Raw genomic sequence first — 14,243 nt, forward strand, 5'->3', positions numbered from 1 at the left:
ATGTGGATTTGCCCCACCTTCCCTGAATGACGACTCACCACCACATATAGGCCCAATATAGGCTGCATCTCAATCAATAAAAAATCATTATTTTAGGTGCTCCTAACTTTAAGTTGGGAGCACCAGTGCCACCTGCTACCTCTCTAAGCAGTCAATCAGTACACCTGGCCAAGCCGACTTCTATGTAGTCTCTAGTGTCTACACCTGGATGTGGCTTGCTGCCCTACTGGGGCAGCACCATAGACATATTCTGTGTTTATAGGCTGACATCAGTAGCCTAGGGTCCAGAGATTCAGAGACCAGTTCAAGAGGTTAGAGAGGCAGACTACTATCCAGAAGGTTGCTGGTTTATATCCTGGTAAGGGTAATGATCTAACAATCTCAAGGAAGGGTGCGGGTTTGAAATCCCATGTTCCATCCATCCAGTCAGTCAGTACAGCAGCTGGATGTGGCCTGCTTTCCCAATGTGTGAGACAACTGTGTTTCCAGTCATCACAAACTTGTCAAAGACAGTTTAGGGGATTGGATGAGGGTTGTTGGGTGTAATTCCATTGAACAGTATGATGGGTGAAAATTGCACACGTTCCTCACTCCATTAATCCTTTAGCCAGGTTGTTATTCCGTTGGCAAGCGAGAGAGACCGAGAGCTTATGTAGTTTACAGTCGTTCCCATTGCCACCGATGTGATTCGTCACACAGGGAAAGCCCCCATGCCATCATTACTATTCTGTAAATGGATTCCACATGAAGCCCGACTGCATTAGCGGGGCCTGTAATACGGGCCCTATAAAGGTCACAATAATGATATGTAAATGTGTCGCACGCCGAGGCGGCCCACTTCTCTAAAGAGCGATCGAGGCCGTTAAAGAGATATTGTCGAGCGGCTACAACAGGCTCCCCGTTAACCTCGGGCTCGTTACACACTGGAGATACTCAATAATATTTACTAGGCTGCCCATCTTGTTTCTGCCCATCTTGCCTCTGCCGCACACAGTGGACAGCTGGGCTTTAGGCTGATTCAGCTATCTGTTGGGTTCTGTCACTGCATTAGCCAACTCCATCTGACTGATCATCATTTACTGTTCGTGTGTGTGTGTGTGTGTGTGTGTGTGTGTGTGTGTGACATAAATGGACTTTGTCACTCAGGCCAAATGAAACTTTTATTCATGGGATGGTGATAGTCTACAATGGAGGTCAGAGTAAGGTAGTGAGAGCTGTTAATTATCCCTAGAATATCTTTAAGAAAGGGAATGTGTTGTGTTGGTGTGGCGCTACTTCACATCCTGTGCTGTGTTTTCTAACCTGATGTGTGTGTCTGTCTCTCTGATCTGTTCCTGTGCTGTCTGTTTGTTGCAGACCTGCGAGAGATAGTATTTGTGATCCAGAGCCAGAGTAACTCATTCCACATGAGTTGGGCGGAGAGACAGAGAGCAGACCTGTTACAACAGACTCAGAGCCTCACACAGGTACCACCAGCACCACTTAAAGAAACACACACAGCAAATGTTTTACTATCCCTTTGGGGAACTACAATTGACTTCCTTTCCATTTTCCCTAACCCCTAACCCTAATTCTAACCCTAATTGGAACCCTAAACCTAACCCCTATGCCTAAAATAGCCTTTGTCCTCATTGTCCCCACGATGGAGAATTCCTTGTTTTACTATCCTTGTGGGGACTTTTGTGGATTTCCAGGACCCACAAGGATAGTAATATATACACACACAGGTTTTTCGAAAAACAACAGCATCCCCTTAACTTCAACCATCTTCTCTATGGCTCATGGCTGTTACTTCCCTACTTATTCCTCTACGCTCCCTGTGGAGCATACAGCCGTCATATCTGTTACTCTTTTGGAATAATTAGAGTGGAAAACCATCAGCTTAGTGTAACCGAGTCAAGTTCAACACTTTATGTTTAAATACCGCCATCCGTGCCATTGAATTGCTTTTCGCTGACGCTTCTGCCTGAAGTATTTCAAGAAGGTGGTCAGCTGTGTTTGCGAGACAGAGGATGCAAGATCAAATAGCAGTGCGGGCTTGTGAGCGAGAAAGCTAGACTTTGAAATGAATTAAATAGAACCATTGAGAGTGGTTACGTTTCTCCAGCCCCATCCCTCAGCTGTTTACCAAAACAGTGATGGGGTGTTTGCTTTGTTGTTGTTTGAACTGCAGATTGTTCCTTTAACATCTAATTAACAAGCAGAGTTTCAGTTCTGTATCGATACTGCAGTCAACCAAGGAAATAAATGATATGTCTTTTCACAATAAACTTAATCAGCGTCAATTAACCGAGAGGCACCAGTGCAGTCCATGCTCGTTGCCACATGGTGTCAGTATTGCTTTTGATATGAAGGAAACGATCATTGTCTCAGATCGCAGCCCCTTCTGAACGGTAGAGAAAACTAGGTACTGGTAGCATAGTCTGTTGTCCAGTAGTGTAATGCAATGAAACACATCACCATGGTTGTCTTTGTTAAACAGACTACATCATATTGTATTCTGTCAGCATTATTCAAAACATTTATTCCAGATCAAAATGATCCTGTGTTGTCTCAATCCTGTTTTAGAAAGATAGAGGAAGACCGTATTTAGACCAAATGTCATGGGATGATATAATATTTGTTTTAGCAAATATAATGTGATATGTTGCATACTTGATTCTGTTTTTTTTTTTTTTTTTTATTAGGAGGGACTACATCTGAAGGGGGGAGAAGAATTTAACACAGTACAGGATAATTTTGGACTTGAATACATGTTTAGAAAAACTGTGCCCTGAATTGAACACATTCAGGCCTTCAGTATGTAAATCAGCTGCAGTCCAAGAGAACATCATTTACATTTTTTAAACCTATCCTGTTCTCAGATGTCACCTAGTTAGAACCACCATTACATCCGTCCATTTAGCTGAACCCTGGAACATAGACTAATACATATGACAGTTACCTACCAGGGTATTGCATAAGTAATTTAACCCAATCTCAGTTCAAGTTAGTTATTTGGTGAGTGAAAACTGTGGTCACTCAATAGCAAACTTCAGAAAACTCAGGTTAACTTGATAAAAAGCAAATGTTAGAGATGCATTTTCCATGTATGTCTTTGCAAGGTCAGTAGAGCAGAGCAGGGGTCCTTGTCTGGATACCCAGACTTTTTTCTCTGACCAAAAGCTACGCCACACCCACGGATGTTAGTTTCTCCTACGCGTCTGGATCTGAGTACCTCCCTGACCCTTCACCGAATGCCACACATTCGGGGCCGTCTGATTGGTCCAGAAACCGATGGGTTGGGCCAGAGCCAGAACACACTTGGGTAAAGAGCCATTGGCTTTGATACTCTGATTGGTTAAAGACGATCCAATCGCTGAGGACTTTGTTTTGTACAAAGCACCTCGTGCCCTTTGTCACCACAAACAACTTCAATGATGGCAGTCTCAGACTTCAGTATGTAGCGAATGTAGCGAACGACAGAGCAGTGGAATAATTTAGTGTGAGTCGTCAGGCTACAGGGGTCCCTCAGCAATCGACAAAACAAACTCTTATAATCACACAGTGATTGGATGTGATCTGAACTGTAATATATCTGGCTGGCCTCCCTGTGTTGTCTCAATATCCCCCTGGACCTGGACGTCATGTACGGGTTATACAATACATTAACAACATGACTTAGACTGACCAGGTGAATCTATGATCCCTTATTGATGTCACTTGTTAAATCCACTTCCACTTCAGGGGAAGAGACAGGTTAAAGAAGGATTTTTAAGCCTTAAATTGACATTTGAGACATGGATTGTGTATGTGTGTCATGTAGAGGATGTATGGGCAGGACAAAATATTTAAGTGCCTTTTGAATGGGGTATGGTGGGTATGGTAGTAGGTGCAAGGCACACCGGTTTGTGTCAAGAACTGCAATGCTGCTGGATTTTTCACACAATATTTTCCCGTGTGTATCAAGAATGGTCTACCACCCAGTTTGACACAACTGTGGGAAGCATTGGAGTCAACATGGGCCAGCATCCCTGTGCAACGCTTTTGACACCTTGTAGAGTCCAGGCCCTGACGAATTGAGGCTGTTCTGAGGGGAAGGGGGGGGCAACTCAATATTAGGAAGGAGTTCCTAATGTTTGGTATACTCAGTGTATAGTCAAACTTATTCAGCTGTATATTTCTATAAAAAGTGGCTGTGTGTCACTTGCAGTCACTTTGTGTGTGCGTGCATATCATGGCGCCGAAGAACATGGCTGACGTTTTACATTCTCCCAAACAATTGTGTTTTTTGGGGGGGCTTTTTGTGTTACTTATTTTTTTACTTACTGTGTGCATTATGTTGCTGCTACCGTCTCTTGTGACCAAAAATAACTTCTGGACATCAGAAAAGCGATTACTCACCACGGACTGGAAGAAACTTTTTCCTTCAACGAGTCCGACGAGAAGGATATCCTGCTTTCACTGGAACAGGCCCAGATCCACGCCTTTTGCGTGATGAAAAGATGCCGGAAAAGGGGACGAAGATCGGAGATCCTTCTGAGAAGCTGGAGGCGAGCGAGTAAACTCCCAATGCCTTCCATTCTCCTTGCTAACGTGCAATCGTTAGAAAAGAAAATTGATGGCCTATTATTAATATTATCCTACCAACGGGACATTAAAAACTGTAGTATCTCATGTTTCACTGAGATACTGGCGGGATTTTCTATGCACCGGCAGAACAGAGACGCTACCTCTGGTAAGATGAGGGGTGGGGGGGTGTGTCTTTTTGTCAATAACAGCTGGTGCCCGATGTCTAATATTTAAGAAGTCTCGAGGTATTGCTCGCCTGATGAAGAGTACCTTATGATAAGTTGTAGACCACACCATCTACCAAGAGAGTTCTCATTTGTATTATTCGTAGCCGTCTATTTACCACCACAAAGCGAAGCTGACACTAAGACCTCTCAACCGAACCTGTAAGGCCATAAGCAAAGAAGAAAATGCTCACCCAGAAGTGGCGCTCCTAGTGGCCAGGGACTTTAATGCAGAAAAACTTATATCAGTTTACCAAATTTTTACCAGCATGTCACATGTGCAACCAGGGGGAAAAAACTCCAAGACCACATTTACTCCACACACAGAGATGCATGCAAAGCTCTCCCCCGCCCTCCATTGGGCAAATCTGACCACAGTTCTATCCTCCTGATTCCTGCTTACGAGCAAAAACTAAAGTAGGAAGTACCAGTGACTCGCTCAATACGGAACTGGTTAGATGACGCGGATGCTACACTACAGAACTGTTATGCTAGCACAGACTGGAAAATCTTCCGGGATTCATCCAATGGCATTGAGGAATACACCACCTCAGTCATTGGCTTCATCAATAAGTGCATCGACGATGTCGTCCCCACAGTGACTGTACGTACATATCCCAACCAGAAGCCATAGATTACAGGAAACATCTGCATCGAGATAAAGGCTAGAGCTGCCACTTTCAAGGAGCGGGATCCGACGCTTATAAGATATCCCGCTATGCCCTCAGACGAACATTCGAACAAGCAAAGCATCAATACAGGATTAAGATTGAATCCTACTACACCGGCCCTGACCCTCTTCGGATGTTTTTATTTATTTTATTTTTTTTATTTCACCTTTATTTAACCAGGTAGGCAAGTTGAGAACAAGTTTTCATTTACAATTGCGACCTGGCCAAGATAAAGCAAAGCAGTTCGACACATACAACGACACAGAGTTACACATGGAGTAAAACAAACATACAGTCAATAATACAGTATAAACAAGTCTATATACGATGTGAGCAAATGAGGTGAGATAAGGGAGGTAAAGGTAAAAAGGCCATGGTGGCAAAGTAAATACAATATAGCAAGTAAAACACTGGAATGGTAGATTTGCAATGGGGGAATGTGCAAAGTAGAAATAAAAATAATGGGGTGCAAAGGAGCAAAATAAATAAATAAATTAATTAAATACAGTAGGGAAAGAGGTAGTTGTTTGGGCTAAATTATAGGTGGGCTATGTACAGGTGCAGTAATCTGTGAGCTGCTCTGACAGTTGGTGCTTAAAGCAAGTGAGGGAGATAAGTGTTTCCAGTTTCAGAGATTTTTGTAGTTCGTTCCAGTCATTGGCAGCAGAGAACTGGAAGGAGAGGCGGCCAAAGAAAGAATTGGTTTTGGGGGTGACTAGAGAGATATACCTGCTGGAGCGTGTGCTACAGGTGGGAGATGCAATGGTGACCAGTGAGCTGAGATAAGGGGGGACTTTACCTAGCAGGGTCTTGTAGATGACATGGAGCCAGTGGGTTTGGCGACGAGTATGAAGCGAGGGCCAGCCAACGAGAGCGTACAGGTCGCAATGGTGGGTAGTATATGGGGCTTTGGTGACAAAACAGATTGCACTGTGATAGACTGCATCCAATTTGTTGAGTAGGGTATTGGAGGCTATTTTGTAAATGACATCGCCAAAGTCGAGGATTGGTAGGATGGTCAGTTTTACAAGGGTATGTTTGGCAGCATGAGTGAAGGATGCTTTGTTGCGAAATAGGAAGCCAATTCTAGATTTAACTTTGGATTGGAGATGTTTGATATGGGTCTGGAAGGAGAGTTTACAGTCTAACCAGACACCTAAGTATTTGTAGTTGTCCACGTATTCTAAGTCAGAGCCGTCCAGGGTAGTAATGTTGGACAGGCGGGTAGGTACAGGTAGCGATCGGTTGAAGAGCATGCATTTAGTTTTACTTGTATTTAAGAGCAATTGGAGGCCACGGAAGGAGAGTTGTATGGCATTGAAGCTTGCCTGGAGGGTTGTTAACACAGTGTCCAAAGAAGGGCCAGAAGTATACAGAATGGTGTCGTCTGCGTAGAGGTGGATCAGAGACTCACCAGCAGCAAGAGCGACCTCATTGATGTACAGTGCCTTGCGAAAGTATTCGGCCCCCTTGAACTTTGCGACCTTTTGCCACATTTCAGGCTTCAAACATAAAGATATAAAACTGTATTTTTTTGTGAAGAATCAACAACAAGTGGGACACAATCATGAAGTGGAATGACATTTATTGGATATTTCAAACTTTTTTAACAAATCAAAAACTGAAAAATTGGGCGTGCAAAATTATTCAGCCCCTTTACTTTCAGTGCAGCAAACTCTCTCCAGAAGTTCAGTGAGGATCTCTGAATGATCCAATGTTGACCTAAATGACTAATGATGATAAATACAATCCACCTGTGTGTAATCAAGTCTCCGTATAAATGCACCTGCACTGTGATAGTCTCAGAGGTCCGTTAAAAGCGCAGAGAGCATCATGAAGAACAAGGAACACACCAGGCAGGTCCGAGATACTGTTGTGAAGAAGTTTAAAGCCGGATTTGGTTACAAAAAGATTTCCCAAGCTTTAAACATCCCAAGGAGCACTGTGCAAGCGATAATATTGAAATGGAAGGAGTATCAGACCACTGCAAATCTACCAAGACCTGGCCGTCCCTCTAAACTTTCAGCTCATACAAGGAGAAGACTGATCAGAGATGCAGCCAAGAGGCCCATGATCACTCTGGATGAACTGCAGAGATCTACAGCTGAGGTGGGAGACTCTGTCCATAGGACAACAATCAGTCGTATATTGCACAAATCTGGCCCTTATGGAAGAGTGGCAAGAAGAAAGCAATTTCTTAAAGATATCCATAAAAAGTGTTGTTTAAAGTTTGCCACAAGCCACCTGGGAGACACACCAAACATGTGGAAGAAGGTGCTCTGGTCAGATGAAACCAAAATTGAACTTTTTGGCAACAATGCAAAACGTTATGTTTGGCGTAAAAGCAACACAGCTGAACACACCATCCCCACTGTCAAACATGGTGGTGGCAGCATCATGGTTTGGGCCTGCTTTTCTTCAGCAGGGACAGGGAAGATGGTTAAAATTGATGGGAAGATGGATGGAGCCAAATACAGGACCATTCTGGAAGAAAACCTGATGGAGTCTGCAAAAGACCTGAGACTGGGATGGAGATTTGTCTTCCAACAAGACAATGATCCAAAACATAAAGCAAAATCTACAATGGAATGGTTCGAAAATAAACATATCCAGGTGTTAGAATGGCCAAGTCAAAGACCAGACCTGAATCCAATCGAGAATCTGTGGAAAGAACTGAAAACTGCTGTTCACAAATGCTCTCCATCCAACCTCACTGAGCTCGAGCTGTTTTGCAAGGAGGAATGGGAAAAAAATTCAGTCTCTCGATGTGCAAAACTGATAGAGACATACCCCAAGCGACTTACAGCTGTAATCGCAGCAAAAGGTGGCGCTACAAAGTATTAACTTAAGGGGGCTGAATAATTTTGCACGGCCAATTTTTCAGTTTTTGATTTGTTAAAAAAGTTTGAAATATCCAATAAATGTCGTTCCACTTCATGATTGTGTCCCACTTGTTGTTGATTCTTCACAAAAAAATACAGTTTTATATCTTTATGTTTGAAGCCTGAAATGTGGCAAAAGGTCGCAAAGTTCAAGGGGGCCGAATACTTTCGCAAGGCACTGTATACAGAGAAGAGAGTCGGTCCAAGAATTGAACCCTGTGGCACCCCCATAGAGACTGCCAGAGGTCCGGACAGCAGACCCTCCGATTTGACACACTGAACTCTATCAGAGAAGTAGTTGGTGAACCAGGCGAGGCAATCATTTGAGAAACCAAGGCTGTCGAGTCTGCCGATGAGGATGTGGTGATTGACAGAGTCGAAAGCCTTGGCCAGATCAATGAATACGGCTGCACAGTAATGTTCCTTATCGATGGCGGTTAAGATATCATTTAGGACCTTGAGCGTGGCTTAGGTGCACCCATGACCAGCTCTGAAACCAGATTGCATAGCAGAGAAGGTATGATGAGATTCGAAATGGTCGGTAATCTGTTTGTTGACTTGGCTTTCGAAGACCTTTGAAAGGCATGGTAGGATAGATATAGGTCTGTAGCAGTTTGGGTCAAGAGTGTCACCCCCTTGGAAGAGGGGGATGACCGCAGCTGCTTTCCAATCTTTGGGAATCTCAGACGACACGAAAGAGAGGTTGAACAGGCTAGTAATAGGGGTGGCAACAATTTTGGCAGATAATTTTAGAAAGAAAGGGTCCAGATTGTCTAGCCCGGCTGATTTGTAGGGGTCCAGATTTTGCAGCTCATTCAGAACATCAGCTGAGCAGATTTGGGAGAATGAGAAATGGGGAAGGCTTGGGCGAGTTGTTGTGGGGGGTGCAGTGCTGTTGACCGGGGTAGGAGTAGCCAGGTGGAAAGCATGGCCAGCCGTAGAAAAATGCTTATTGAAATTCTCAATTATGGTGGATTTATCAGTGGTGACAGTGTTTCCTATCTTCAGTGCAGTGGGCAGCTGGGAGGAGGTGTTCTTATTCTCCATGGACTTTACAGTGTCCCAGAACTTTTTTGAGTTAGTGTTGCAGGAATCAAATTTCTGCTTGAAAAAGCTAGGCTTGGCTTTTCTAACTGCCTGTGTATAATGGTTTCTAGCTTCCCTGAACAGCTGCATATCACGGGGGCTGTTCGATGCTAATGCAGAACGCCATAGGTGGCAGGGCTTGAAAACTATTACGGACTACAAAGGGAAACCCAGACGCGAGCTGCCCAGTGACGCGTGCCTACCAGACAAGCTAAATGCCTTTTATGCTCGCTTCGAAGAAAGCAACACTGAAGCATGCACGAGAGCACCAGCTGTTCTGGATGACTGTGTGATAATGCTCTCGGTAGCCAATGTGAACAAAGCTTTTAAACAGGTCAACATTCACAAAGCTGCTGAGCCAGCTCAAAGCATGCGCGGACCAACTGTCAAGTGTCTTCACTGACATTTTCAACCTCTCCCTTACAGAGTCTGTAATACCTACATGTTTCAAGCAGACCACCATAGTCCCTGTGCCCAAGGAAGCGAAGGTAACCTGCCTAAATGATTACCGCCCTATGGCACTCACGTTGGTAGCCATGAAGTGCTTCGAAAGGCTGGTCATGGCTCACATCAACAGCATCTTCCCGGACACCATAGACCCACTCCAATTCGCATACCGCCCCAACAGATCCACAGAAGACACATTCTCAATCGCACTCCACACCTTCCTTTCTTACCTGGACAAAGGGAACACCTATGTGAGAATGCTGTTCATCAACTACAGCTCAGCGTTCAACACCATAGTGCCCACGAAGCTCATCACTAAGCTAAGGATTCTGGGACTAAACACCTCCCTCTGCAACTGGATCCTGGACTTCCTGACCAGGTGGTAAGAGTCGGCAACAATACATCTGCCACGCTGATCCTGAACACTGGGGCCCCTCAGGGGTGTGTGCTTAGTCCCTTCCTGTACTCCCTGTTCACCCACGACTGCGTGGCCAAACACGACTCCAACACCATCATTAAGTTTGCTCACGACACAACAGTGATAGGCCTGATCACCGACAACAATGAGACGGCCTATAGGGAGGAGGTCAGAGAACTGGCAGTGTGGTACCAGGACAACAACCTTTCCCTCAATGTGAGCAAGACAAAGGAGCTGATTGTGGACTACAGGAAAAGGTAGGCCGAACAGGCCCCCATTAACATCAACGGGGTTGTAGTGGAATGGGAAGGGAGTTTCAAGTTCCTTGGTGTCCACATCACCAACGAACTATCATGGTCCAAACGTACCAAGGCAGTTGTGAAGAGGGCACAACAAAACCTATTCCACCTCAGGCGCTACAGAGGGTAGTGCGGACGGCACAGTACATCACTGGGGCCAAGCTTCCTGCTATCCAGGAGGCGTTGTCAGAGGAAAGCCAATAAAATTGTCAGAGGCTCCAGTCACCCAAGTTATAGACTGTTTTCTCTGCTACAGCATGGCAAGCGGTACCGGAGCGCCAAGTCTAGGACCAAAATGCTCCTCAACAGCTTCTACCCCCAAGCCATATAATACATAAAAATCGCCACCAGACAATTGACCCCCCCCCCCCCCCCCCCCCCCCCTTGGCTACCTTTCCCCCTCTTGTACACTGCTGCTACTCGCTGTTAGTTTGTTACCTATGCATAGTCACTTCGCCCCCACCTACATGTACAGATTACCTCAGCTAGCCTGTACCCCTGCACTCTGACTCGGTACCGGTGCCCCCTGTATATAGCCTCGTTATTCTTATTGTGTTACTTTTTATTATTACTTCTAATTTTAGCCTACTTGGTAAATATTTTATTCTTCTTGAACTGCACTGTTGGTTAAGGGCTTGTAAGTAAGCATTTCACGGTAAAGTCTACACTTGTTGTATTCGGCGCATGTGGCAAATAAAGTTTGATTTTGATGAGTAAGGAGGCTGTGGCTGTTGTAGCTTGGCAGTTTGAGTCTTGGGACCAAGCTCCCCCACCCTTGCCACACACATCCCACCTAGTCTACTCCATGATTAAAGCATACTGTGTCTCTGTGATGGCTGTGTCTCTCTGACCCTGAGTCACCTCTCAATCAGCCTCCCATTCCTCTGCTCTGCTCCATGTCCACACTCTCCACAACCACATCATGCTCTGTCTCTGTCTCTCTCTATCTCTCTCCTGCTCAAATCAAATCAAATAATTTGTCACATGCACCAAATACAACAGGTGTAGAGACCTTCCCGTGAAATGCTTACTTACAAAAACCCTTAGCCAACGATGCAGTTTAAAAAATAAAATAAAAATTAAAAAAAACACTAAAATAACAATAACGAGGCTATATACAGGGGGTACCGGTACTGAGTCGATGTGCGGGTGTACAGGTTAGTTGAGTTAATTGAGGTAATTTGAACATGTAGGTAGAGGTAAAGTGACTGCATAGATAATAAACAGTGAGTAGCAACAGTGTAAAAACAAAGGGGGGGTTCAATGCAAATAGTCTGCTGCTGATTATGAGTCTGCACACACACAGTGGCCATCACCCAAACTCTGCTTCCTCATGCCACTCTCCTCTCAAATCTGGCAATCGTTTTTTTAGAAGTGGCGTAAAGCCATGGCTTTTTGGCCTTGCCGCCTGCCTGGTGTTTGAACGGACTTATTTCTTACTACCTAAGGTGAGTTGAAAGTCAAGTTTAGATGGGTGAACATACCATTATGAGCCTCGTTATGTTGTTGGTGTGTATATGGGGCTTGACGGAGCTGCTGGCAAACCCCAGGCTGACTAATATGGCTAACACACTGGACACAGACTAGGGTTAATGAGTTACAGTCCAGTACTATGATGGTGGGATGGTAGGTGTTTGTGGGACATTGCTGTTGAGTAGCATGAGTATTTAAATCAATCTGGAGAGAGGCTGTGTGTCTGTGAGCAGCATGGTCCCCCTTGGTCTCCAGTCTGCTGAGTGGAGTGGATACAGTCATGAACCCTTGTTTTCCTCTCTGTGTGAGACTACCTCAGGGCACTACTGATTACCTCACATGCCCTTCAACTCAGAATCAGAGAAGGTTTGATTGAAACCAAGTTTGTGTTTTCATCTCCAAAAGCAATTTTTCGAGCAGTGCATAGGGCAGTACCATTAGGCTTCACACAGTTTGTTTGTTTTAGAATAGCCATTGTATAGGTACTTAGTAAAGCTGGGTGATATGGAAAAAAATCCATATTGTGATAAATTGCCTGAATTGATGCGATAAGTTCATAGCATCAATGTGCTCCACCGTTTTCTAACATGATCCTTTAAACTACTACTAGTAGTTTGATGATTGTAGCCATCAATTGTCCAATAAACAGTCACCCATATTAGCAAACTTATTTCATTTCAAAATTCACATTTTTCTATATATGCTACTTATCGTAATGTGTCTCATGTGTCTCTGCTGTCTCTAACTAAAACCAGACTCTTTGAGGACTGTCCTTCCAAAGGTTCCTTAGGTTGTCCTTCCTCCTGCTGTAAACTAACGACTCCTTTGGTTACTCTGCTCTAAATTGACTACCTCTTAGCTTTAAAGTAAATACTTTGTTAGTTACTCTAAAGAAATGACTTCCTTGGGTTACTTCTGTTAAGACTTCCTTAGCTACTCTGCTCTTAAGTTAAGACTCCCTTGGTTACTCTTAAATACGCCTTTATGTTACTGCTGTACAGTAAAGACTTCCAGAGGTCCCACTGCTGTACAGTAACAAGGGTTTCCCTTTCTGGCTTGACTTAAACACCGTTTTTCTTTTCAGACACCCCCTCCAGTCCTGCTCCTCCACAGTCTGACAGACAATGAGGGAGACTGGAGCATCCTTCCTCTGCTGCCTTAGTAAGTGCTTGGGCCTGTCAGCTTTCAAAAGAGCCGCAACATCCACAAAGACTTCCATATTCCATAAAGTACAGTTAGGGACATAACGATTCACCGGTAGGCATTGGTCCCCGGTTCAAATGTTTAAGATATGAGTGCATGGCCTGCGGGATCCCAAACCAATCCAAATGTAGCATCTATCAGTCAAAATCTATTCAAACTTTACGAATCGGCTGCTCTTTTTTTTTTTGTTGGCTCAAATTACTTTATTTTTACCTTCTGAAAATATCGCTCATATTTTGTGACAACTGTGTCCTCTCCTTCAGTGTCAAACTAAGAATGTAATTATGTTGACAGTCATTGATCTGCAAGTCATTTTGCATGCCGAATAACCCCAGGCAATATCTGTAGCCCATTTTAAATTGCACGCTGTGTGCAGCTTCGCACGCTGACCATCGAGAGGTACGCCTGTTCCTGATCTACTCGTCTCTTTCAGCACTCAAATGTTTGTCAAATGGCTTCTGCAATATGAGGCTTCGTTAGCAAATTACATTGGTTGTCATTTAAATATGACATTTTTATCAAATCCGTTGTTGAAAAGCGTATGGCTGTCTCCATCTGATAGGGTCAGGTAAAAAAAGAGGGGGAAATAATTGCTAACTTTACTAACCATTTTTTCGCAAATAACCTTGTAGCAATATTTGAGGTTCTATGAAAGTTTTGTTTACTTTGTGCAGCATGATATACTACAAGGTCTAAACACAATAGTTAATTAGTTTGAATGACTGTTTCTCCTATTGTATAACCTTACCTACCATATGATACCATATGACCTATAGCTGTCACCTTATGCCCTGTTCGACCTTTTGCTAGCCTGGGTGCCAGTCTGTTTTGGCTCTCTTGCTAACTCCTTATTGAATTTTCATGCCAAACAATGACAACAATGATGGAGTAGGCAAGAGCACAAACAGATCTAGGACGAGGCTGGCCTTTTGCTACAAGATCAAAACAAATAGGTCATATCATGAATGTATCCACTGGTTCAATAAGCT

General features: G+C 44.0%; 1 protein-coding gene across 2 annotated transcripts in view; it reads left to right on the top strand.

The window, feature by feature from the left end:
* b3glcta (beta 3-glucosyltransferase a) overlaps nucleotides 1-14,243 on the top strand; it is a 106,567-nt gene that overhangs the window by 59,329 nt on the left and 32,995 nt on the right. For both annotated transcript variants that reach the window (XM_021563238.3, XM_090200167.1), the window contains exons 4-5: nucleotides 1,357-1,466; nucleotides 13,136-13,212. In XM_021563238.3, coding sequence (XP_021418913.3) covers nucleotides 1,357-1,466; nucleotides 13,136-13,212 — 187 coding nt within the window. The remainder of the gene's footprint in view (nucleotides 1-1,356; nucleotides 1,467-13,135; nucleotides 13,213-14,243) is intronic.

This window comes from Oncorhynchus mykiss, chromosome 15 (genome assembly GCF_057628025.1).
Source record: "Oncorhynchus mykiss isolate SJ-2025 chromosome 15, ASM5762802v1, whole genome shotgun sequence".
In the NCBI taxonomy this organism is placed as follows: domain Eukaryota; kingdom Metazoa; phylum Chordata; class Actinopteri; order Salmoniformes; family Salmonidae; genus Oncorhynchus; species Oncorhynchus mykiss.